The sequence below is a fragment of the Dromaius novaehollandiae genome, chromosome 6, assembly GCF_036370855.1.
Source record: "Dromaius novaehollandiae isolate bDroNov1 chromosome 6, bDroNov1.hap1, whole genome shotgun sequence".
Lineage (NCBI taxonomy): Eukaryota > Metazoa > Chordata > Aves > Casuariiformes > Dromaiidae > Dromaius > Dromaius novaehollandiae.
Genome location: NC_088103.1, coordinates 24,856,731 through 24,882,702, shown reverse-complemented (window position 1 = coordinate 24,882,702; position 25,972 = coordinate 24,856,731). Strand labels below are relative to the sequence as shown.

The 25,972-nt window shown below is 38.2% G+C and overlaps 1 protein-coding gene across 1 annotated transcript in view; it reads left to right on the top strand.

The window, feature by feature from the left end:
- Positions 1 to 25,972, top strand: part of TM9SF3 (transmembrane 9 superfamily member 3) — a 57,631-nt gene that overhangs the window by 21,280 nt on the left and 10,379 nt on the right. Inside the window, exons 3-10 of the mRNA XM_064513935.1 lie at positions 641 to 763; positions 5,296 to 5,456; positions 8,380 to 8,457; positions 10,311 to 10,442; positions 11,082 to 11,248; positions 14,071 to 14,165; positions 16,059 to 16,189; positions 24,868 to 25,007. Of these exons, the coding sequence (XP_064370005.1) occupies positions 641 to 763; positions 5,296 to 5,456; positions 8,380 to 8,457; positions 10,311 to 10,442; positions 11,082 to 11,248; positions 14,071 to 14,165; positions 16,059 to 16,189; positions 24,868 to 25,007 (1,027 nt within the window). The remainder of the gene's footprint in view (positions 1 to 640; positions 764 to 5,295; positions 5,457 to 8,379; positions 8,458 to 10,310; positions 10,443 to 11,081; positions 11,249 to 14,070; positions 14,166 to 16,058; positions 16,190 to 24,867; positions 25,008 to 25,972) is intronic.

Sequence of the window (25,972 nt, the reverse complement as noted above, 5' to 3'; positions counted from 1 at the left end):
TGCAGCCTTTTGTGCCGTCTTTGCGTTGCTCTTACTTTGTTCTGTATGTTTTGTTTCCTCCTTTAAGCTTATTTCTTGAGAATTGCTCAGAACTTTAAAAAGTGGGGGGGGTTGGTGTGTTTTTTAAGAATAGCATTCCTGGTGACAACAGTGACAGTCAATGAGCCTGGAAATACTAAGATGGAGAGTTAATGTCATATGGAATTGTATATATTTTGCTAATAATTTCCTACCTCTCATCTATGTGGTCTGCAAATGTTTTGAAGAGCAGGTGGGCTTCTCGAACAGCTGCCAGTATCAGCTTGTCACTGACTTTAAATGGGTCCTCACTTAGGCTGTCCAGATAAAGCTACCCTCAGCAAATGGATCTTAAACTTCTGTGGGTGCAGCAGCAAGAGGATACTTTGAAGACCTGCCTGCCAAGTCCCTGGGAAGCTCCTGCATGCTGGAGGGCAGAATTACGGGAACAATAAGTTGCTGTAGTAGTGGTTCCTTTTTCAAGTGTCCCCTTCTGTTACCTCCTTGAAGATATAGATCCAAGAGGAGTTAAAGACTCCAGAAATGTGCGCTGCCTCTTAGTTTGTGTTCATTTAGGGCCAGCTCATTAATAAATCATTAACAGTGCTTTAATTTCTTGCAGACGATGTAATGCAGACCACTTACTGTGAAATCGACTTGGACAAAGGACGAAGAGACGCGTTTGTGTACGCTATCAAAAATCACTACTGGTACCAGATGTATATCGATGACTTGCCGATATGGGGTGAGTGATGATACCCGTTAACAGCTTGACCGAGCATAAATCACAGGGGTGGCTGTGCTTGTGGTTTCATGGATTCACTTCATTTAATGACTACACTTCCTTAGAAGAATCTTACACGTATGTATGTGGAACTTATGTAAGCAAATAATAGAAAGAACTTGAAGGATTATTGTGTTGAAAGAACAGTTGGATGACTTGTACTGCTGAATTACAAAAGCAGAGAAAACCTTATTTGTTTCTCAAGCATTGATTTTAATAATACTAAGTTCTTATGGTTAAATTCTTCTTTTAAATGTTCAAGTAAGCGATAATTAGGTACAGGAGGTCAGATGCAAGGTCTATGTTAATGTGTTCGTGACTAAAATCTTGGTAAGCCTCTTTCATTGTTTCAGTTTTATAATGCTAGTTTTTGAGTTTATTAATAACACAGAGGCCTTCTGATTTACTTTTATGGTAACTCAGTGGCTTTTAACATTTCTGTATGTATAGTCTGTCATTTTATCCAGTACTTTTATTTGACTTATTCCTATACAGTTCTTAAAATTACTTTAGAAATTTTCTCTTGCTGAGTATTATTAATCTGGTCTAAAAATGCTTGTATTTTGAATCAAAAATGTCCTTATCAAAGTAGTCTTCTATCCTCTCTGTGGCTTTTGTCACTCCGTTATACCCCATAATCATATATCTAATATGAACGTTCCGCAGATTGCTCTTTGGGCTGATACTAAACAAACCCCTCAAATCCTAACCCTTCTGTTGTAGAACTAGATACAAATTGAAGGGAAAGGAAAAGCACCACAAAATCTTGTGTTCATATAAGCTCTTTGCCTGTGTCCTGAGAAAGAGTTGTAAAACCCCAAATACACAAAACCCCAGAATAGGTACAAAATTACTGTTCAAGCCACTTGCTGGGAGTCCTTTTATAGGTATTATGCTGAATGATGCTGCCCATCGCTCTTTCTTTCTGACAGATTTTTTTTTTTTTTTTTTTTTTTTTTTTTTTTTTTACCTCTTGTAATTTTAGCTGTTCTCAGAAAGTAACTTGCTGCTGAAAGATGAGCGTTGGCCAGAAATGAGTTGTTGGATTGTATCTGATAGTAAGGAAGGCTCTTGCTTCCTTCATTTTTCTTTGTTTTATGTATCTGTGTTCAAGGAAATTGTTATAAAGTTTGGTGGGAGAAGTACACTTGTATTGCATTAGTTTTTATTAATTGTTTTGTGTAGTGTGCATAACAGCTTTGTGGCAGAGCTGGGAGTAGACCCTAATTAATCTGTGTGGCCTTGACTGTACTACTTCTGCAAATGCTGGTAGGCTTTTTAAAAGCATCCATGAGTGACAGTTGTTGCTACAATTTTTTATGCTTTTGGCCTTTCAGAAAAAGACCCATGAGTGATTTTTTTTTCTACACTAGCAGCAACTATGTAGCCTTTAGACTGCACAAGGTCCGTGGATGCTTGGCTGACTTCTTCAGTGTCTTGTCTGCGCTAGTTAGTACTGGAGACTCTTCTTTAGGACTGAATTTTGTAATCTCATTTGGGAAAATTTTGCATCTCGCCTCAAATACTGAAGAACAGATTTAATTACTGTATCTTTTATCCATTGACTACATCTTATGCTCTGAGCTGAAAAATCAGTTTTACTGTGATTCCAATGTCTTTAATGTTCTTCAGTAGTGTGCTTTGTGTGCACAGGAAGTCATTCCTACAGCTGACCAACATGTAGACTCTGTATCTCTTCCGTGTGGCATAAGAAGCTGGTTTTGATAATTTTGTTTGGAACCAGGACCTTGTGTTTTGATAGTTAATAGGTGAATTGTGGCCGCTAAAGTGCTGGTAATAGATGCAAAAATATAATCTTTGACATCATTTATAGAAGCAAGTAGTGCTGATGATTTTGCTCTATGTCTCCTGAGGGCTGGTTAGGACTAATGGGACTACAGGTTGGTCAGTCCAGATTAGCCTGGGTTTTATGCCACAACATCTGCCAGTTGTTGATGGAGGACTAGGAGCGGAGGGGATGTACCTGAGCTGATCAGAAGGGTTTATCTGTGTATCAGAACTTTGAGCTGTGGGTTCGGTTACAGTTGGAAGATGACGGCAGTGGCTTATCTGTGTCAGCCCTGGTTTGCCTGCATCTCTGTTCAGCAGCAGGAGTGTTTCGGTCAGGGTGCTGCCTAAAATTTGCTTGAGACTTACTGCTCCCTGAACATTTTCTATTGTAAGTATTTCTGTATAAGAACAGTATGAGCGATATGGTAGACATGCCTCCTCCAACTTGTTAGTGTTTTTGACTGTATTATATAACCAGTACCAGTTAATGTGGTAGAAATACTAGTACCATTGCGTAGTCATTCATTTCACTAGCTAATGAAAAATATTAGGACTTCTTAAAATACAGAGGGGTAAGAACTTTAGTAATAATGACAGCATACTTGACTTTGAATACTGAGAAGTTGTGTTTGTGATGTTCAAGATAATGTCCAGAACTGGTTACCTTCAGTTACCATAAAAGGTGTCTTGTATTGAATTGTTTTTTTCATTATTATGTGCAAGTTGTCATACCGATTCACTTCACTTGGGTTATCTATCCACTAGCAAGCATATAATATATGTACCATGTCATCTAGTCCATCTTTTTTTTTTTTAATTTTTTTATTGTTGGTTTGTGCTTCATAGCTGGATAAACTAAAACTTTGTCCCTAAATGGATAAAGTCCTCAAAAGAAAGCAAGTATTCTCTGCAAGAAAAGGATTCACATTGTGTTACTGTTTGCTGAGAACACTAGGCAACCTGAGCTTAGTTTTGTTCTTAAAAGCAGACCGCTTTTCTCGATAACTGGTAACTGATCTTGAGGACTCGCACAGATGGATTTGTGGCACTCCTCCTGTCTTCTGGCAAACTTCAGTTTTGTTTGTGTTTTACGTTCTTTGTGGCTTTCCACCAGGGTATGGCTTACTAATGTCAAAGTCGAATGATGTGCATGCAACCATTAATATTTGAAATTTTCCTTAGGAATTCCTCAAAATATCCGGTAATGAGTGCTCTCTTTCAGTAAAGTCCAGGCATAAAATACCTTTTCTTGACTGTTAATAAGTAGAGGTAATGACTTCAAGCTACTGTTGGAAGGATTGCACTTCATTTCCTGAGCTTAGAAAGGCAAGCAAATCTGTTTAGGTGAATTCAGGTAAAATGATTCAATTTTCTTTTTTCTCCAGAATTGCTAGTCCACAGTGAGGTGTCTAGGCTTGACTGTCTTTGTTTCAGCACACCTCCTTAAGTGTATGGAACATTGCGTTAATTCACTCTTTTGGGTCGTGATTGCTCAGAATGCCCTTTAAGCAGTGTAGAGGTCTGGATTGTCACCGTTTTGGATAACACCATGGGAACAGATGGTAGCCCAGGTGATAGGCTGCATATGGCAGAGCCACGAACTGGCAAGTTTCTTTCCTGCATGGAGAATTGCATAAGGCAATTCTGACAGATGAGCATGAGTGAAAAACATGACAAAAAATACCTCATTGAAAATTAAAAAGCACAGATAATACACAAATGTCATTCCTTCCCATACCTGCTCCTTTGTGGTACCCTTTTTCATATCCTTCACCTGCTTGTCCTCCCCCTTCCTCCATCTTTGCATATTCTGGGTCCTGCTTTAATAGTGGCTTTCCATCTTGTGAGCCATCTCTGTGTGATGGCCTTGACATAACAAAAGATAATGCTTGTGGCCTGTGAACTCTGAGTGCTACACATGGCTTCTTCCTCTGTGCCCCCCGCACCCCCAGCATACTATCATATTTGGAATTTTTCTGTAGCTTAAACACTTTGCAGTAAGTTATTAAAAGGTAAGAACTTAATCATGAGCTAATTCTGAGTTCGGTTAACTGAACTCTGATGCTCCAGGAGCATCTGAGCAGTTTCCCATCATGGATGTAGTCAACATCTTCATGCACATAATATCTTTCTGAATTTTTAGTAAAAGAAATGCAGAGTAGTTGAGAACTATGATTCTTGTCAAGCATCGTAAACACATGAGCAAATGAGAGCAAAAAGTGTTGTCTTGGGGAATCAACTAATGTAGGATACATAATGAAAGTGAAGAGTTTTGAAGAGGAAGAAAAATAAGTGAAGGGATAATAGATGGAACAAGGAGATGGAAAAGTATGGAGGTCAGGGGCTAAGAGTTCATAGAATTTAAATCTGTATTTGACTAGTTGGTTGTCTGATATGAAACTTACATAAAATTAGACAAAATATTACTTCTGCTTCTTCTGGAACATTAGTGGCTGCATCCTTGTTTTAATGCCATTACAGAATGCTTCTTGCAGATACTTATGGATTAAAGGTGTAGTCTAGATATCATAGTTGAAAAGAGCATTAAGTCTGCTGTGTTCTCTTCTACTGCAGCTATGTTGCTTTTTTAGCTGCTAAAACAGTTGTAAAATATGCATATTTTTAAAAATAATCACAGAATATTTGAAAAGCGTGCCTGCAACTGATACTTACATTTTAAACATAATTTATTTCCTATACAGGTATTGTTGGAGAAGCAGATGAAAATGGGGAAGATTATTATCTCTGGACTTACAAAAAACTTGAAATTGGTTACAATGGAAATAGAATTGTGGATGTGAATCTGACCAGTGAAGGAAAGGTGAAATTGGTACCAAATACAAAAATCCAGATGTCATATTCAGTAAGTAATTTGGTGATGTGTGTGGTATAATAAGCAGCTCTACATGGTAAAATATCTCAAAAATAGTTAGACTTGTATATTCTATCTATGTGTTGATATGTCATGGTATATTAGAGGAAGATGCCTCCTCACTCCTTCAAATATTTTTTCATTACTGGGTCGCTAGGTGTATTAGGAGTAAATGTAAAATGATGATTTTTGGAGCTCTTCAAACAAACTGGAGCTTCTACAATCTACAAAAAAACCTTTAGTTAGGAAAGGAAGATATCTAAAAAGGTATGGAGGCTAGAAGTATCGCGGTCCCAACAGTAACTAGATGTTTTCTCAATCTTCAGAGCAGTGACGTTTGCATCATAGATAACATAGCAGATGGTATCGCTTCCCCCCCACTCCCTCCTTGATTTGAACTGGAACAAGGAGCAAAACCCACTGTAAGCCTTTGTACTTTGCAGTCTGTTAGTATTAATATTTATTTTGTTTTTGCAATTCCAGTAGAAATTTGTCGTATTTATATAGTGTTATTTATAAGATTTTCTCTGAAGTCTTCTGCTTTTATGTTGAATTGCTATGATAAAATGTAATGAATAAACACATTTGTTAATATGGGATGTTTGGTTGTTACTATTTTTAACATCCTTATCTATTTCTGTTATTACCTTCATCTGTAACAGATCACTTCTCATATGTTTACAAGACTTGTATTCACACCCTAGTTCTTAATCCATTGGTTGTCTACAATCTGTTAGGAGTAGGCGTCAGCATAAGATTTTATTTCAGAAGATATTCTTGTCACCATTATCTGTCTTATGCTGAGTACATCATAAAGTTTGAAGTGCAGGTAACTGCTTTCATGTGTGCTTTCTAGAATTATGTTACACTACTCTCCCTATTTCTACTGCAAAAATGGTAGTGGCACTTGTTTTGTTTTTCTATTTCAAATCCCACCAGCATTGTGGAGTCCATTTGTTCTGTGTATTTTGAGGCAGACAGTACTGAGTAGCTGTAAGAAATTAACATTAGATATTCCCTTTAAGTATTTTCAGCATACAGTGCTCAAGATTTTACTTTCTATTTCTGTTGGCACCACTGGGCAGTTGCTGGGCTGGTGTGTGTGTGATGTTTAATTCACAGGTTGTCTCTGCTGGACTTGTTCTAAGCAGTGCTGCTTAGTGGCAGATGCTCTAATTAGACATGTATCTGTTTAAAACAATGTTGAAAGCTGTTAATGTTTTGAGCTGTTAATCTTGAACAAGCCTGTAATTTGAACTGAATAACATTAATATTACATGTAAGAGTGTAATGTTTGAGTCTTGGGATTTTAATCTGTCTCAGGGCTATGGTGACCGATAGGGGTACTCAGTTTACACAAACTTTCTTCTATGCTGAGTGAGAGAGCATCCTGCTGGAAAAGAAGTGGGAATGCACTGGTTTCAATAGTTTTGATATTTCCTAATATTGGAATGCTTTTGAAAAATGTGGTCTTTTATCAGTGTAGATTTTTATTTAATTTCTGAAACTACATTTAAAAAATCAAATGAAAACATACTTGCAAAAATTCTGAACTTTATGCTACCATAATTAGCACCACATTGTTCATCAGTACTATTACAACTTTCAAGTCCAAAGCAGTTTGCTGTGGAGCTGGTGGAGTAACTGAGAGCAATAATAAGCTGATAGTATGGGAACAAATGCATACTTTTCCAGCAGATTTTGGAGTTGCTTATTGGCAATGGAAGTGTATAGGTTGCAGAATCCCATGGTCTTACAGTTTTCAGGCTACAGCTTTTAGCTTGTAGCTTTTAAATTTCTGATGCCTGTCTTTTAGGGTTCAGCCTGATGCTTTTTATGCGGTTCTCTTCCAGCCAGCTTGTATCGAAGTTTATGCTCTTATCTTTCCTATAGTGTCTGTTTTAAATCTTGTCTTTTAAATCTCCTTATTTCTTTTCATCTCCCTCACTTCTGGGCTGCTTCCTCTTCTTTTTCTTGGGCTCTGTATTCAGACAGTTTGAGTACAGATGTCACTGCATGGCAGCAAAACAGATCTCAGCTGCAGTGGGGGAGCAGCAGTAAAGGAAGTTATGCTCAGTTTATGAAACACCGATAATAATCTCCTCACACCCCTTTCCATACAATCCTGTTAGCATGTGGCAATGGTGAGAAGAGTAGTGTACTCACTGCTGACAAAATGCTTGGAAAAATTCCACTGCTGTCTAGCACATCTTTCTTAAGCATATCTAGAAATACTTTATTTCCCTAACACATGTTATGAAATCTTGGACAAATTAGGTTGGATTTTTCAAAGGGCTTCTACAAAAGTGTAGTATATACATATATGCAGACATACAAGCTGTCTACTGTCAACAGAAGTTCTGTATGAATGTGCTGTCAGGTTTTAGGGGGGGAAGCTGTTTGTTTGACTAAGTGCATTCTTAGTAATGATGATTCAGGAAAACTCATCACTGCACAAGCATCTGCTGTGAAAAACATCCTCTCTGAACTATTAGTTTGAAAGAACTGAAAATGGGGTCATTTGCTGGAGATTTTATTTGGCACCTTCCATAAGCATCAGCTCCTTCTGTGGTCATGAAACGAGTTTGTTGTATTTGACAGCTGGAAGTTTGCATCTTTGATTAATCTAGTAGAGACATTGACAACAGAGGAGTGCAAGACTGATTTTTTTCCTTGTTCCTAAACATATACAGAGAGAAGATTAGATCCCTGAGGCAAGGTGGCTGATGTTCATTCTGTCTGATCTGTAGATATCAGTCTTTAGGAGCATCAGTCCATTATCTTTGATAGACTTTGTATTACATTTGAAGAGAAATCTGAAGTGGATGATATGAAAAATGTTATGGGTGTCTGTGTGAGTATAGCTGAGTATGTGTAATGAATGAGTTTCAAGTGTAAACATTCTTCTTTTTAGGTGAAATGGAAAAAGTCAGATGTGAAGTTTGAAGACCGATTTGACAAGTACCTTGACCCATCATTCTTTCAACACAGAGTATGTAATGTTCTAAGACAACCTTACAAAATGTCCTCTTGAAATGGGTGCTTTATTTCGGTGTTTTTCTAGGCTGTTTCCGTTAATTTTCTTCTGAAGAGAAAAGGGGAGGGGTATTTGCAGGTGATTGGTGTGTAATTTATCTCTGGACTTTTCACTTGTCTCCTCAATTCCTTGGTGGTATTTTTTTTAATTGGATTTTAAAATGTTGTAATCCTTCTAATTTGGGGCTTGTAAGTTTTCCTTTTTATTGAAATAGATAGGTTCCATCATGCATTGTATTGTTAAAGTTACTGGAATCACCCATCACTTTGCTGTTTTGAATTTCAGGCCAAAAGGTGGTATACAATTTCAGGTATGGGTTTGGGGGGCAGGAGGGGAAGGTGTCTTTAAATCACTGACCTGTTGCCTGCTCTGGCAAGCCGTCTTCTGCCTCTTTTCCCTTTTATACAGACTTCTGAAATGGTGTTCATGTGGCACAGTCAGGGATGTAAAAGTGTAGGGATTTTGGGTGTGTGTGTGTTTTATTACAAACATAAGCTTGAACAATTACACCCAATCACAAAGTGAAGCTACAAGAACCTAAAGCATGCTGGACTCCTAAAGCTCAAAATTGCTGCATTGTAAACTCCTTGAGAATTAAAAAAATTAACTTAATTGAAGTAGCTCTGCAGTGCTTCAATTGCAGTACAGTAGACAGTGAGGAGACTTTCTGCTCAGAATCCAGGTCTGCAGCAATAGCTTACATGTGTTGTCCGAATCCTAGTTGAGATGGGATAGAGCTATTGGACAATGAAAGGGCATTTAAAAAAATACTTGTTCTTCTGATTAATCATTTCTGTTTATTATGCCTCACATTTTTGATCTGGTCAGTAAATCTCTGAGGTTTTCATCTTATTCAGTAACTGGCAAAGAGAAGTTCCTCTCTTTTCACTCAGTCTTGTGAAATTCAGCCCTAGTTAGTCTGGTGCAACATGGAGCCTGCCGCTATTGCAGCTCTAGCAGCGAGCTGTTTGGGATCAATGAGGCAGACAGCTCTAGCACTTCAGGTTTTAAGCAACACTTCTGTTGCTCAAATAGGATGACTCTTTTTTTTTTTAGTGTACTTCAGTAAATGTCTGTGTGCATGCCTCAAGCCTGCAGCAAATGCAAGGTAATTCAAGTAGATACATTTATATGCTCAGAAGCAATGGAGTTTCAGGAGCACAGCTGTACTTCTTGCTTGTTAGTGGAGTAACCGTAACTGGCGGTATGTATACTTCTGACCTAAGTAACGGCAAAGCAAAAAGCCTAAGCCAGTTTGTGATAACATTTGTGATGGTTTATACCTGTGGTTATAATCTCCTTAAGGATGATATACTGAGCTGTATTTCTTTCTCAAATTAGAGGTAAGAAATGCTGTTTGGAATTCAGTGAAAACCAGAGGATGTGCTTATCAGAGGCAAACGTTTTGGTCTTGTACAAAGCAGTGGCTCCCAACTCCTTTGGTTTTTGACTGTGAGCATATCTTTTACTAGCTGAAATACTTCCCCTTTAGGAAGGCAGCCCTACACTGTGTTGCTTTTCCTTTGCCCTTGGTTAAGGGAACGTGTATAGACAGTTGTTTGAATTCTGCTGGTGCTTTACTAACTTAGTCTTGAGTATGTCTGGCTGTTGACAGTATATGTATGGTATTTCACTGGCCTTTTTTAGTGGGACTTTCTACAAATGTACTGTTACTTACAAAATGGATATATTGTTACTTAGTGCAATAGCTTGTGCTTACCAGCTATGGTGCTGCATAATAATATATCCATATTGAAGCACACTGGAAATATTTACAGTTCTGAAATTTGAGTGTTTTCTCTTTGTAGATTCACTGGTTTTCAATTTTCAATTCTTTCATGATGGTGATCTTTCTGGTTGGCCTAGTGTCTATGATATTAATGAGGACTTTGCGAAAAGATTATGCAAGATACAGTAAAGAGGAAGAAATGGACGATATGGTAAGATCTTTATTCATGTGCTGATTTTTGTAAGACTTACTGTTTTCTTTTCATATGTTCACTATGTTAGACTCTGAATTGCATTCTTCACTTGGACAGAAAACTGCCGTATGTTTGTGTTACTGGTTTTCTTTGTAATGTAGGGCTTTCATATATGAGAATCCAAGAGTATAACTTCCTGCTAGTGTTAAACAGCAGACTACTGTGGGCTGAACTGGCACATAAAATCTGTGCCACCTGTTGTCTTTTAGGAGCCTCTTGCTCCTAGGCTGCAACCTCAAATGCTGTGTGTGGTAGCTGCGCTGATGTTTGTGTCCGCATTTCAGTTGAATGAAGTCCCTTCTGCTGAGTGTGCTGTAGAAGTCTGTGTAAAGCGCAGTTTCCTTAAGCCCTTCAGAGGACTTCAGGGATATGGAGGGAGTCTAGTAGATTTTTCTGCATCATGTATTCAAGTAGCAATTTTTATCGTCTTAGTAAGCATCTGAAGAGCAAACTTTTCTCCTAGATGGCTGCATTCGAAAACGTGCTTACCCTTGAAGTTACTTTACTAAATCAAATCTTTAATTTATGCCTAGCATATATATTTCTGTCATTAATTGCGGTGACTAGACCTAAAACTTTTTTTGTTGTTGTTCCTAGGACAGAGATCTAGGTGATGAGTACGGGTGGAAGCAGGTCCATGGAGATGTTTTTAGACCATCCAGCCATCCTTTAATATTTTCATCGCTTATTGGTTCTGGTTGTCAAATTTTTGCTGTCTCTCTCATAGTCATTGTTGTTGCGATGATAGAGGATTTATACACAGAGTAAGTGTGCTTGTGCCATGTCTTCCACATATAAATACTTAAACGAACTAAATCATTGCAAAACTGAATGTTCTGACTGTGGTCTGAAAAATTGTTTTTGAGAGTCTACGATCAGATGTATTCAAAGAAGGGTTTTTTTTCTAAATTGTAATGAAATTTGGTCCTATTATTACCATGTGACTGTCTCCTTTAAACTTGCCTTTTTTATTCCTTGCTTTTACGTGATATATTCAGAACTTGTGGTTCGTTTTTCTGCAGTATTGCTGGTGGATTATGTGGGAAATAAAGAAGTGTTAAAAGGCACAGATTTCACTCCTGGTTTCATATGGAGTGACAAGATCTTACCATTTCTGACCTTTCCCCCACCCCCCATCCTGTAAAGACTGCAGTGTGAGTTTAGTGTGTTGCAAATAGTCCTGTTTACTGCTTGCAATGCATTTAAGTCAAGTTTATCTACGCATCTTCTCAGGACTGAGGACTTTATGGTCTTTGGGACAGACACTCCCCAGCAGGTGTTGTATTAAAACCACCAGCAGTAGTCAGGCTGTAGAGAGAATTAATTCTGACTAGAGAGAATTAATTTAAAACAAACAAATGATATTCTAGTTTAAATTTAAAACAAACAAATGATATTCTAGTTTAAATTTAAAACAAACAAATGATATGCTAGTTTAAATTTAAAACAAACAAATGATATGCTAGCTTAAATTTAACCCACTGCCCACAGTTCACCCCGTTCTGTTCCTTACCTTTTATCTGTTTGTTTTTGAGACTTTGGTGTTCTGGAGGAAAGGTGAACTTCCTCTGTTTCTGTAGTGACCATATTTTGGGTACCATAACAAATAATTTTTACAAGTGCTTAGTTCTAAGCAATGACCAAAATGCCAAATATGCGTTCTGTCTTCACTTTCCCTTGTGTATCCTGTAATTCTGTGGATTTTAGCAGGTTGCAGTACTCATGGCATACCACTAGAGAGACCTCTTGCTTTCGAATTAACTGCCTCGTAATGCAATGGGTCTAAAACTGCACTCGGTGGTACCAGTATCATGATATATTTTCACTTGTCATATGGTGTTGTTTCCCTCCTCCCTCCCTCCAATGTTTACATTTCTGGAGAGCCTTATATACATGTTTTTAATTGGACAGCATGTCAGCTCTTTAAGGTACGGACTGAAACTATTTCAGAATGTTTGCGTGCTGTAGCGCAGCTGTAAGTTAATAACAGCAATTGTAAAATATGTCAGACCAGTGCTTTTAAAATGTGTGCTGTGGCTTTTATTGCAATAGGAATTTATATTATTCTCAAATTGAGCTTAATTCTGGGTACGCAACTGAACAGTTGACCAAATCTAGTACAGAAAATTCTTATGTTGAAGAAAATAAAGATGAGTGAAGAAGGCTGTAAGCCAGAATTGTCAGTCATTACCCGTCAGTGTTCTTCAGTCTTGTAAAGCTCTTAAGGGCCACAGAGCTAACATCAAGTAAAAGTCTCTCAGTGACATTTGATCGTGGCAGCTCTTAATTTATTCATGTTGGGTTGTGTTTTGAGAACATTTCCCATTAGAACATTTGGAACATAAATGAGTAAGCTTGAGAATAAGACATCTTGAGATCATTTCAAATTAGCATCTGCTGGTCATGTTACAAATAACCTGTATCACTTCAGACTCTGTGTAGTCTTGTGGGTTTTTTATATATGATTCTAAATCGGCTCAAATGAAGGGGGCTATTAAAGTTTGGTTTCTGTCTAACAAGTGGCTTTCTAAAATGGAAATATTGCTTATTTTTAATAAACCAAAGTTAGCATACTGATATTTTAGTGCGTGTGTGTGACCAACAGGCATTTTTGCTTAATTCAGGCCTTTTGGTCATGGAAGCCAGTTGTAGCGAAGACAACTACTTTAAGTAGGGCAGGCATCCAGTGTTTGTCCATCAGAAGCCAAAATGCCAAGAGTCCAGAATCTCTCAGAGCAAATGATTTAGAGATATTTTAGCCAGTTTGCTGAACTCCTTATATTGCTTACAGCTACAGAAGAGTCAATTGTATTGAAGGGGAAGTGGGGAAACAGCTCTATTCATGAGCAACATTTATATCTTGCTATTCTTAGATATGGATTAAAAATGTATTTTGGGATGGCTTTTATGATTTAAAATTATTAGCTTTGCCTGCACATTTTCAGCAAATACTCTAAGATGAGTACTCCAGCATGTAATGAGGTGATAATTTAAAAATGACCGAAGTTGTATGATTTGACTCTTCCACTCTGATTTGTAGCTTCATTATGGCAATTACAGTATCTAAATCAGGTTTTCTAATCTTCTGTAAGAGGAACACTTTCATCTTAAAAGTTAATTGCTGAGAGACAGCAGAAACATCATTCACAATCTTAGTATATTTTTGTTAATATTGGCCTCTGTGTTTACCTAAGAGTAGCTTTTATCTGCAATAGTTGAGTCTTGTGCTTAATGTGTGTCAGTTAAATAGTTTAGTTCTTACACAAGGTACACACATGCAAATGTCAGAATATTTTGGTCAGAGGTGATATCTTGTGCTTAATTCAACTGAATGTAAATGCACATTAGGAAAGAATGTAGTATGTCAGAACTCCTTTTTTTTCCCTCCAGATTGAATTAGACTGGGAATAAAAACAATTCTCACTCTTATGCAGACTTTAAAATTTAAACGTGCAGTTTCTCTTTAATTTTTACACTAGCTAAAATTATTAAATAACTGCTGCTAACTTTGCACATTTTACTGCGATCTTTTGCTTTTATACTGTTTGTTTTTTCTATCTCATTTACAAAAATCCACTTTTTGTAGGAGAGGATCAATGCTCAGTACAGCTATATTTGTTTATGCTGCAACATCCCCAGTGAATGGATATTTTGGAGGAAGCCTTTATGCTAGACAAGGAGGTAAATTGTTTTCACATTTCAGTGTTTTAATTGTATTGTTAAGTGGAAACGTTACTGTTTTCTCATCTGCACTACTGTAGAAGTGTCCTCATGGAGTTAGAGCATGCAGATGGAATGCATTAAATTTTTAATGAACATAAAATATTTTGAGTATATTTAACTGTCATGTTACTTCCTCTTGAGTATTGGCTGCATTTTCCAACTGAAGATAGCTGAAGTCTTTGGTTAATTTAAAAGTAATAAGAACTAAAAACTATTAACAGTTGTATCCTTTAGGAATTGCATGTTATACTCTTGTATATAGTTATGTGTGTCTGATGACATCCAGAGGGTCTAATAGACTCTTCCTGTTCTGTAGAATATGTTGTTAAACAGTTCATGTCATCTGCTCCAGATGGTTCCCACATAGTCCTCCTCTATAGGGATTGCGGGGGTTATGTTTACCAACACTAAAAGGAAGGGTCTGCAGTACCTACTAGGCCATTAATCATGGACAGAGAAAACTGTCCATAGAATCTTTTTCAAAGAAGTTTATTCTCCTTTTCATTGTGCACTCTGCTTTGTACTTACCAAATTAAAAATGAGCATCAGTAGAGAACAGAAGCCCAATAAAATGGGCATGATGTATTTGGACAGGCTGTCTTCAAGTGCTCCCTGCAGTGCCTCTGAGTTGCAAGCAGTTACATCCTTGCAGTTCTACAAGCTTCGTCTATCCCCTGTGCTGCAATAAGGGAGTAATCAATATCTGTCATCTTCTACGGTGCTTCAAGAAAATTGGTTTTGGTGAGCTTGCAAAAGAAAATTTGTATCTTTTTAGCAAGAAATACTGATTAGTATTCAGGCTGTATGGCAGAGTTTGGAGGTCAGGTGTCTTTTATGGACTGTGTATCAACCCATGTAAAGTGATTTGTAGAAATACAGATCTAGGAAATTCAGAGTTACTGATCTAAAAAGGTACCACTTCAATGGCCCTTGCTATATGGTTAAGCCAATTTTGTGTTTTGTCTACAGATCAAACATGCAATAAGCCCTGAACTGCTGCGTATGTGGCTTATGGTGAAAAACATATATGATAGTCTTGAAAACATATGCAGGGTTTTCTGGCTGTGTTCTACTTAGCGCATATTACAGCTGCATCTACGTTATATTTAAATAAATGCAGTATTTAAGAGCTTAGAAAGTCAAGGCAGTGTAGGTAGTGAAACACTTACGGTGTTGCCCAAGAGGTTTTTGGGGGAGTTTTTGAGGGGGTTTTTTTGGAGCCCCTTAGGGAGCTCTAGACAATAACTGCTGACAAGTGTTGCTGTCCCCCTTACTGTCTGGGTTTTGGAAATCATTTTCCTTCTTCCTTTTCTGTGGTGTACTAAAAACTGTGGTATTGTGCTTTACAACATATATAGCCATTTTCTTAAAGCATGCTGAAGGTAAGGAGCCAGCTTAGTTTGGTCACCATAACTAGGAGCAAGGGCTGCCTGAATGCAGCTGTAGTGCTGAGCTGGCCCGGGGAGCAGCACAGAGCTCTGGTGCAGTGCTGCTGTGATAATGGGCAGTGCTAATCTGCAACCTAGATATGCACTCATGTTTCATACCCATGTTTCTTTCACCAGCTAGTCAGCATATGCTGTTGCTTGGGCCAGCACCTGCTCACACTGTATCCCCTTTCCATGTCTTCTCCTCTGGCTGAATAAATTGCTTAATGTCCTGCATCCTGTAAATTTCCAGGAGCTAAATAAAACTCTTAACTGACTCTTTTATGCATGTAGTATGTTCTTACTCATCTTTTCCCTTTTTGGGGGAAAAGAAACCAAACACAAATTCTGGAGAACTTGCTGGTAACTTTTGAACAAAATACAGCACATCTTATCAGTTGTATTGGAATGTCCTTTCTTACAGGAAGGCGATGGATAAAGCAGATGTTCATTGGGGCTTTCCTTATTCCAGCCATGGTGTGTGGCACTGCCTTCTTCATTAACTTCATTGCCATCTATTATCACGCTTCAAGAGCTATACCCTTTGGAACAATGGTGAGTCATTTTAATGGAGAATTTAAACATCATTGCAGACACAGAAAAACTACCTTTTAATCTAAATACAATTTTGAGTCATAGCTTCGGCTTCCTAGTTAGAAAATTATTCTGGTGGGATTTTCAGGTGCTTTAAGCAAGATTTGTTTTACTCACACTAACAACAGCTGCTGGATGCCCACAACAGTCTTCTCTCTTCTTAAAATGGCACTTCTGCTGTGCATTCAAGCCTCATGTTATAACAGCCTTAAGAATAAAATGGGAAGTTAGCAACTTTAGTTTTCCTCTGAATGGCCAATGCAAACTGGTTATAAGCTCAAATGTAATACAGAAGCAATCCAATCAAAAGCCCCTTCCAAATCATTGCAGTTAAGTAGTAAAAATTAAAATTAACAAAATCAACTAACAGTGTGAGATAGGAAGTCTTGAGCAGTTCCAGCCTTCGGAAAAGGAATCATTCTTTTCACATTCAGAAGTGGTGTTTAGTGTCTGGTTATAGTCTTCTGTCTGTGTTTTAACCATGTCACTTGAAGAATGCTGGTTGGATTACTTCCTTATTTAATTAAGATGACTTTTCCTGTATCTCCTGGCTTTTGTTAGAATTTTGTTTGCTCTCCTGGCCCTCAAGTAACCCTGTGAATATAATTTAGGAAATAATCGTTTGGCCCTTGGATAAAGTTTCTGTTTGACCTTACAAGAGATAATATTTGTGAGAGCAGAATTATTTTGAAAAGTATATGGTAAAACTGCCCTTTTTATGATTTTATTCAATAGCACTGCTAACTTAAATAAGAGAGAGAGGTTTCATAATAAAGAAAGGCTTGTTTTCTCTGCAATACCTGTAGTAAATCTTGAGACTTATTTTTTCTGTAGCCCCCCTCTTTGCATGCCAGTTTTTATGACATGTTAAATCATTCAGTCTCTTCAGATACTTGAAGTCTTGTATTTCTGCTTAGTTTAAATCTACTACAAAATGAAACTTGGTGTCACAACATCTGTCTCATGAATTTTAATATTAAGGATATAATCAAAATCAGTATGTGACTGAAAATACTTAAAAACACATTGTTAAAGAGTGAATGTGGTAGAAATCGCAAGATAATAAAAAAGAAATCACTTGATATGTACATTGCTGATTATAGTCAGCTCCCTCTTGATAGTATTTTTCGGTGCTCACCTAAATACCACTTTTTACATTGAATTAATCATTCATTATAAGACCACTAAATACAGTAGCAATTCAAACACATTTATAAACTATTCACTTAATTTTTCTGGGTCTCTTTTTCAAGGAGTTAGACTGAAATTCAAGCTTCGGCTATGTCTATATTAATCAGTCTTTGCCCAATAGGAATATTGTATTGGTTTTTCTTTCCTAAGCTAGTGACCATATACAATACTGTCAGAAAGGTTTACAGCATTAATCTCTGACATGTGTAAAGAGGCTCTGTTTTACTGCTGAGCAAGCATTTATGATATCCCATTTCTTACTTGTATTCCCACGTGGAGTTCAGGAATGCTGATGGAAGGGAATTTCACCTGTATTGAAATTTGTCTTGTAATTCTGTTCAACTAATTTGTATTTGAAGATCATGGAAACATGTGTGAAAGCAAATGAGCATATAAATTTTCAGGGGTCACTTAATCAGGATGTTAGGACTCTTTATTCACAGTGATTTTAATGATCTCAAGGTTTTATGAATATGTTTGAATCATTGACTGGTAATAAACCTTCAGTGGAGTTAGCAGACTTGTAGTTGGAGCAGGTTATGGATAGGAAACTTCATCAGAATAGTCAACGCTTTAATGGATTCTGTATCAACTAATGAAGCTGGTTTGTAGAAGGAAATGAAAATTGTTTGAAACTTAACCATGTTGTGCTTAATGTCCCTGGGAAGCCCTCTATCTTTATGTAGAAGAGTGTCTCTTCGTGTTTATCCGCACTCGTTTCCAATGTAGAGAAGCCTCCAGAACTTTCTAGTGCAAACTTGCTGCTGCTTTCTTGGGGAAATAAAATCTCTACCATCCAAATACACTAGAACTCAGAGGTGACTTCCTTTACCCTGGGATGTTTGGAAACACTCTCCTTGATTTAAATCGCTAGCAAGAATTACCACCGCTTCTTGAGTTGTGTAAATCTGGAAAAAGCAGCAACTGAGTTGCTGAAAAGAATCACTGAGCAGAAAGGTTGCTAAGAGACCATGCTTAAATATGGCCTCCGAACTTTGCCCAATTTGCATACCTACTTTCCAGTGAACCACTAGGCACAGTCTGCCCTCTGTGTCTTCGTTCTTCCCTTCAGAGAGGTTTTCTATTGAACTGAAGAAGGGCACAGTCACAGGGAAGACATCCAAACTAACACACAGTTGCTGAACCTTTGTCCTACCTGGCATCTGCTTTTCAGCATTGGGTGCTTAATGCTCAAACTGATTGGGCCCTTCAGGACCCTCTTACACCTCACTGTCACTTCGGTCTGCTTTGAATTTGAAAGCTTCTTTCACCTTGTCCATCTCATTCCTGATGTCTGGGATCTCACTGGAGCTGTGGCAGCAGGGACGGCAGAGATAGTTTAGTCTGTGTCTGAAAGCATTCTTCAGCCTTGGGGCTCTGCCTTTAGCCCTCTTGGGTTTACATGCAGGCCCTCTGCCTACAATGTGACAAACCTTATAAATACATGTAAGCCTGAACAAAGGCTTAATATCTTCCCTGGCATATCTTTCAGCTGCCCTTCCCTTCAAAATGTAATAAAGAATGTGACAGATTTTATTCAAATATGAGAGCTTTTTAAAACTTAATAGTTTAAAGCTTTCAACTAGAGTGCTTAATTTCCCCTAAGCATATGAAGGAAATAGAAAAGTCTGGTTTCCCCATCATCTCTTTATCCTCATAGAAACGCAGTGGGTGTTGTTTGATTCTTTGCTCTTTTGGAGCCCAAATCTTTTTTAGTTTGGGAGTTTTATTTATTTTGTCCTATTACTGGTGAACATAGAGTTCTTCTGAAGGTGTAGTACACATTGGCTTACCTTTTGCCATTTTAAGTCAGACTTCAGTATACTTACCTATTATGTTTCTGTTGTGTTGAGTTTGAATTATAAGCAGCAAATGGAGCATGGAATAGTTACAAAAAAATTTCAAATGATGGCAAGTACAGTGAGCTGGCTGCACATCTTCATAAGGAGTGCTGTAGTGGTTCTATGCAAAAAAAGTCTACTAAGTAATGCAGTATTTCTGCAGAGTAGAGCACAATTGAATGTAAAGAGACCATGTTAGTTTTGGTATTTCACAACTTATGACTGCTTATGTTGTTCTGTGCCTAATACATACCTTAAGGATTTCCATTAAGACTTACCTTAGTATGACTAATGTTATATTCTAATTGCAGAATCTAAGCAGCTTGTATTAAACTGCTTAGAACATACCGTTTCTGTTTTGTTTGAACAGTGCATTCTTGTGTAGCTAAGATTTCCAGTATGCATTTTTATTGATTTCATTAAATAAGGTTACGCACATCTAATTTCTCTTGGGATCAAGACCTTAGTGTTTGCATCCATTATACTTTGTCCAAGTTTAAAAAAAAAAAAAAAAAAAAAAGTGGTGTTCACTCCAACAGATAGCTTAATCCAGACTGCAGACAATGTCTGTAAGTTGACAGGAGTATGGGCTACCACTGAAAAAGAGCAGCACAGGTTTTCATGCAGTGAGCTGGATCAGGAAATGATCTGACTGAAGTACAGCTGGCTTAAAAAAGGAAAAAAAATCTGTATACTTTCAGCAGAGTGCTTCCTTAGGTTGCTTGAAAGTGACTGAGACCTTTGTCAAAAACCTCGCTTATCCAGAAGTAGACATAGTTTAATGCTTCTGGCTAAATTTTCAGCAGTTCAACTTATTTCTCAAAGCAGCACCATAGATTAGCAATTTAATTGTAATAACATAAATAACACTTTATTTTGAAGCCTTGTATTCTTTTCTTGTTCTTTGTGATGTTTCAACAGATTAAGTGTATGAAGGTGTTTCACTGTGCAGATTTGTTAACCTCTATATTGGAGAGCCTCATGCTGTCTGAGGGTGCTGTTTTGGTAGCTGACAGGAAAGATCAAGCTTACGCTGCTTCTTTGACAGTTAATTTTTATTGCATTTCTGCCTTGTGCATTAGGCAGTCAAGGCACTGCAGCCTGCCAGTAGCTGTTTAATATTAGATATGCTCATAAAAATTTTAATTATCACCTTTGAATGAAGTTTAATCTACAGTTGTCAGAAAATGGGAAACACATGGTGGTAGAACATAAATTATATCCCTTGCAACAATGTTTCCTTTCAAATAAGGAGAACTGCATTGTACATGCTCAGTCAAGGGCAATGGAATATTCTGTCCCCCTCAAAAAAAGGGTTAGAAAGAACGCAGGCTTGGTGGGATAGGAGATCTGACCTGTGGCAACTGAAACTTGCGAACTAAATCAGATGTTCATGTGTAAATGTGATATTTCAGAATATCATAATATGTACTATATAATATTGATTCTGAAAAGTGTTTGCATGATGGAAGACTGGGTTTGCAGATGTAGATTTGCCTGTGTTTTCATATGTTTGTGTTGTCTAAAGTGTTCTGTTTTCTGAATTTCTTTTGCGTGATGTTACAGTAACAATTCTCTTAAAAGTCTTCTCAGGACCTAGTTCTGATATCTCTACTGGTCATGCAGAAGCTGTTATTGTTCAGATGATACTGAAGTCAGGCAGCTTTTTTTGAGCATGTTACTGGTGACCTCTGCGTGGAGGTCTGTAGGAAGGGTCTAATGCCATCCTGGAGCTCTTGTGCAAGGGCAGAGTACAAGTCTGTTGATCCTGTCTTCATGTCTTCTTACCGTCTGTGATGGTGATATGGAGGCCAATACATGCCTGAGCTATTTCTTTTACCACTGTAATGTCATTCTTTGAAACCTGTAGGCAGAAATCTCCCAACTTCATCTCTTCTTTTAATTAAGACATGCGCCCCAATGTCTTGTGTGTGCTTCAAATCGAATTTAAACTGTTGAAGTTTAAACATTGCCCAGCCTGTATCATCACTGCAATTGCCCCTGCGATCTATGACAAGAGGTGTTACCTGTTCAGTTTGGAAGGAAGTGGTGTCTTCTGCTCGGATCCTTTGCTTTAAGGACCCTGAAAATAAGAAGAAAGTGGCTGAAATGGCACAAGCTAGAAAAGCCAGGCACCTCCACCTTGCATCCAGAGAAAACTATTACTGCCAAGAATGGAAAAAAATAGTTTTCAGCGTGCGTCAGTCTGAACAAGTAGATTTCCTTGGGGTCAGACAGTAAGTTGAGAGCAGGAAAGAAGACACTATTGATGTCAGCACAGTGTGTGCTGATTCTAACCAGCACCAGTCATGTCACTTGGCCTACTGAGAGCAGCCGGCTGTCCCAGAAGACAAAACACTCATGGCTCTCAGCTTGGACAGCGTATCAGAAGCAGGTGGAAGTGGGAGGCATTCCTGAGCCTGCAATATGGTCTCTCCTTGCTCTTTCAGTTGGGCTTCTCATTGCACTGCAAAAATAATCTCAGATAATTTGTAGACTCTTGAATGGCTCCAGGAAAAAAAAGAAAAATGCGTTCCTGTTCCAGCTACCCTTGGAACACAGCACAGCATTAAGACAGGTGGCACATTGTTTAACACTGTGTTGCCTTTACCTAATGTTACTTATTAGAGTTCACCTAAGATTCTAGCAGTTCTGGCTGAGGCCAGTTTATTTTTAGCCACATAGTTAAAAGAATGGAAGATCTTACAGTGTCATCAGTCGGGGCTTGTCTGCTCTGATAATAAAACCACAAGTGTGCAGGTTTTCTGACGGATGCTAGTGACAGACATGCTGATCAGGTTGGCAGTACTTACTGAGGCCATTATTCAAGGAACCTTGGTTTGTCTCAGCATATTTTATACAGATAAACATTTTAGAATTCAAAACTGTTGGTGGGTCAGTCTCCCAGATGACACAACAGCTATGCTCTGCAGAAGCAAGTGGGGCCTACTCCTTGCGTGCCTGATTTGAAGCCATTCATCTCTGCGTTTGGTATCACTGGAATGGGGTGATACTGCCTGCCTTTCCTCATCTAGGAGTTTGCTGTTTAATCAGTAAGTAGCGCTGGATGGTCCTTGCGTGGTTCCTTCTCTGAGGCTATATCCCCTTCATGAGGATTTTCCATGATGGACTTGTCTTGCAAGACAGACAATTATGAAATTACAGCTCAGACTCTGAGGCTGTTGCTAGACACTTTCTTTTTGCAGTAAAGCAGTGGATTCGCTATCACTCTACCTAATCTGAGGTAATTTCTGAGATCAAGGAATGAAGCCACAAACATCATGATGACTCTGCACTATAACTGTTCGTGCGGATGAGTGACAGGGATGCCCTTTCACACTGCCTGTATTTGATCTCCTCATTTCAGCCAGCTTTGACACCTGCCTGCGAGACCCTGACTGAGACCATGGGCAGAGATGGCCCATGACACCCGGAAATCCTTGTGCGGTTAGAAACGGCATCAACGAAGCAAGCTGTTCTTTCAAATAGAAATGGCTTTCAATGTGGTCAGGCCCAAAATTCTTTTAGTCCTGCCCAGGCCTTGATTCTTGAGCATCTTTTCTACCCACTGCACCTTGAGCAAGCTGGGACTTCTTGATCTAGACCTGCTTAAGTTTATTTAGGAGAATTTCAGTTTATTTGCCTTCATGGTAGTGCTGCTTATCTTGTCCTGTGATGTTGAAGGATTTTAATAAATGTGGGACTGAAGATGCTGCTCTTTGGTGTTTCAGATATTTTTTTGGCATTTTACTCTGAAAATTTTTGCCTGCTCCTTCTTTTATCCAAGTTGAACAGCTTTTAAGAGCAAACTAGCTGAACCTGCATCCATTAAGCGAGAGCTAAGTAGTTATACACTTCCTCTGAAAATCATTCTTAGGTGACCTCAAAGTCCTACCTAAACCACTCTGCTTGCTTAGCAGTGTTTTTCCTGTACTGGAGGAAGGTAGATGGGAGATACTAAATGTGTAGAGAGCACTGCTCTATTAGTGTTGTCAGATGTAAAAACTACTTAGTGTCGTCTTATTTACAACTGAAGCTTCAAGTTTTAGTGGCTTATGATATTAATGCTTAATTAACCTCCTCTTAAAGAACTATAAAGCAGTTCGGACAGTGCTTCTGCTTGTTCCCCATCTGCTTGGTGTTTCTTTTCTGTGAAGAAGTATCAACACTTGCTTCATCCTACCCCAGGCAACATTTTTATCCACATCTGACCCAAGCTAGTAATGGTGTGCAAGTCAGTAATAGACTCACTTTTGTCAGGTATTGCCTTAAACTTGTGTAATAGACTTAATGCCAAATTTGTATCAAGCTAATGTAGTGCATCTCCTTTTTCCATAAAGCCTAGGGGGTTCTTGCTTGTCAGCTGCCTGCAGTAGGTTTGCGTTGATATAATGTATGTGAAGAGCTTTCATTTATCATGGAGTAACTTTCTTATCCATGCCAGTATGGTCCTCTCTCCCTTGTTTTGGATTAATCTGCTGCCATGGGCCTTGTGTCATGATGGGATGAAAGAGGAATGCAGCAGCTTAGTCCTTGCTCAGGAGGTGCAGGGCAAGGCATGGGGCATATGCAGAGCTTCAGGCAAGAGTGCTCTTTAAAAGGCTGTTTTTCATGTTTGCATAGGGAGGTTCACACTGTCAACATTCCGAAGAACTATGGTTATTGCATTACAGGAAACTGTTCTGTGTTTAATTATCAATATCAAAATTGTATCAAGCTATGTAATGCTCATTCATTTTTGTCAGGGATTCACCAGTAAAGAACATCTTGCTGAACACTTACATTCCTATCTTCCAAAACAGGGAATTTTATCGCCTTTTGTGAACAGCAAAAGTAGTGCTACACGCATGTATTGCATGAAAGATGATTCATGGTAAAATTTTCTGGAGGGTGCTCCGTCGGAAAGAGCTCAAATGTGGGCCTGACTTGGCTGCATAATGCATAAACATAATCTGTTTATTTAAATAGGGTTGTTGTGCTTGTAAACTGAGTATCTGTGCATACCCATTTGTTTCTTTGGCATCCGTGTTCTTAATTATCTAGTTTGTGAGTAGTGGAGAAACTTAAGCCCAAAATTTTGATTTGTAGCATTCTGACATGGCTTCAAAATTCTTGTTTGAATTCCTTTTTTTGGATGGCCTTACTGGATTAAGAATTTTGTAGCCAGCAGTATTTGTGATGTTTTGGTATGTAATGGGGTAACAGCTAGCTGTTAATTTCCAGGGTTAACGTACTCTGCAAAACTTGAAGAGAAGCTGACAAAATGCTCTATAATGAAGCAACATGAAGAATTCCATTTCATGTGTTCTTTGCAATGTGTTGAGTATAGTGATTAGAAGAAAACAGTTTAAAAAAAAAAATCTGTGATACTTCCGTTCTCTGAATTGATGCAAGAAAATGCTCTATCCTATACTAAAACTTTTTCCCAATATTTATTAAGAAGTTTCTCAGGAAATAAATGCTTCTTTTGATAAAGTAGGTGCATATTGTCTAATGCTTCATAATGAGGAGTAAGGTCCTACAGTGATAATTACTAAGCACTAATATCTATGGGGTGGGTTGGTCATATCCTTTTCTGTCTTCTCATCCCTGTTTTTTAATTTACAGGTGGCAGTGTGCTGTATTTGCTTCTTTGTTATTCTTCCACTGAACCTGGTTGGCACGATTCTTGGCCGAAATCTGTCAGGACAGCCTAATTTTCCATGTCGTGTCAATGCAGTTCCTCGTCCCATACCAGAGAAAAAATGGTAAAGACAAGTGCATGTAAACTAGACATATTCACTTCAGGACATTTTAAAATGACTGTGGGGTTTTTTTGTTTTGTTTTGGTTTTTTTTAGAATAATTTTTTAGGTTTAGATTGAGTTTTGTCCAGAAGAACACCTCTACTGAAGTTTCCTTAGTATAATTTTTCTCTTGACTAAAAATACCAAGTACAATTAATGGTTAATAATTGTAGCAGCTTTTATAGTCCTGGATCACTAATTTACGTTTGGCCTGAATTGCTGTTCAGCCTCTTATGTAAAAGGAATGGTCCCAACCCAGTTCCTGTATGGCTATCTTGAAATTAAACCTCTCCTCTTTAGTTAATGCCTCTGACAGATTTAGGATTGAATGTGCCTTGGAGGCAGAACTGTTCTGCTTAATGGTCTCCATGTTCAGGCTGAGACACATTTGCAGGGTGATGGTGGGGAAAAGTTTGCAGTACTGTTCCCTCTTCTGCACCTTTTTGGATGGCACAGAGCCAAGTACACAGTTTGCATCATGAATAAGCCTTAATTATTTTTGAAGTGAATGTATATGGATGCCTAGCCTAAGTAGGCTTAGCTTTTTGGAGTATCACAAATGCAATCGCTTTTTCCTATTAATTTCATTCTGAGATGGAAGCAGCAAGCTATGGAAATAATATCCTCAGAGGATTTTTTTTAATAGATTTTTCTTGCCTTCCCTGTTCAGAGGAATGGAACAGACGGGGTAAAGGGGGCACTGAAACGTGTACACTCGTAATATCCAGGAAGCACTGCACACTTAGTCCCGTGTTAGTGGCAGGTTGCGCAGCTGAGAAGCTAGGATTTGATTTATAGTGTGGCTTGTATCATGAGAAACTGGTGCTTTTTGCTGGATCAGGATGACAGATAAAAAGAAGTAAGATACTTTCATGAAGATGAAATTACACACCCCAGGTCTTCCTATAAATAATTAAAGAAGCTGCA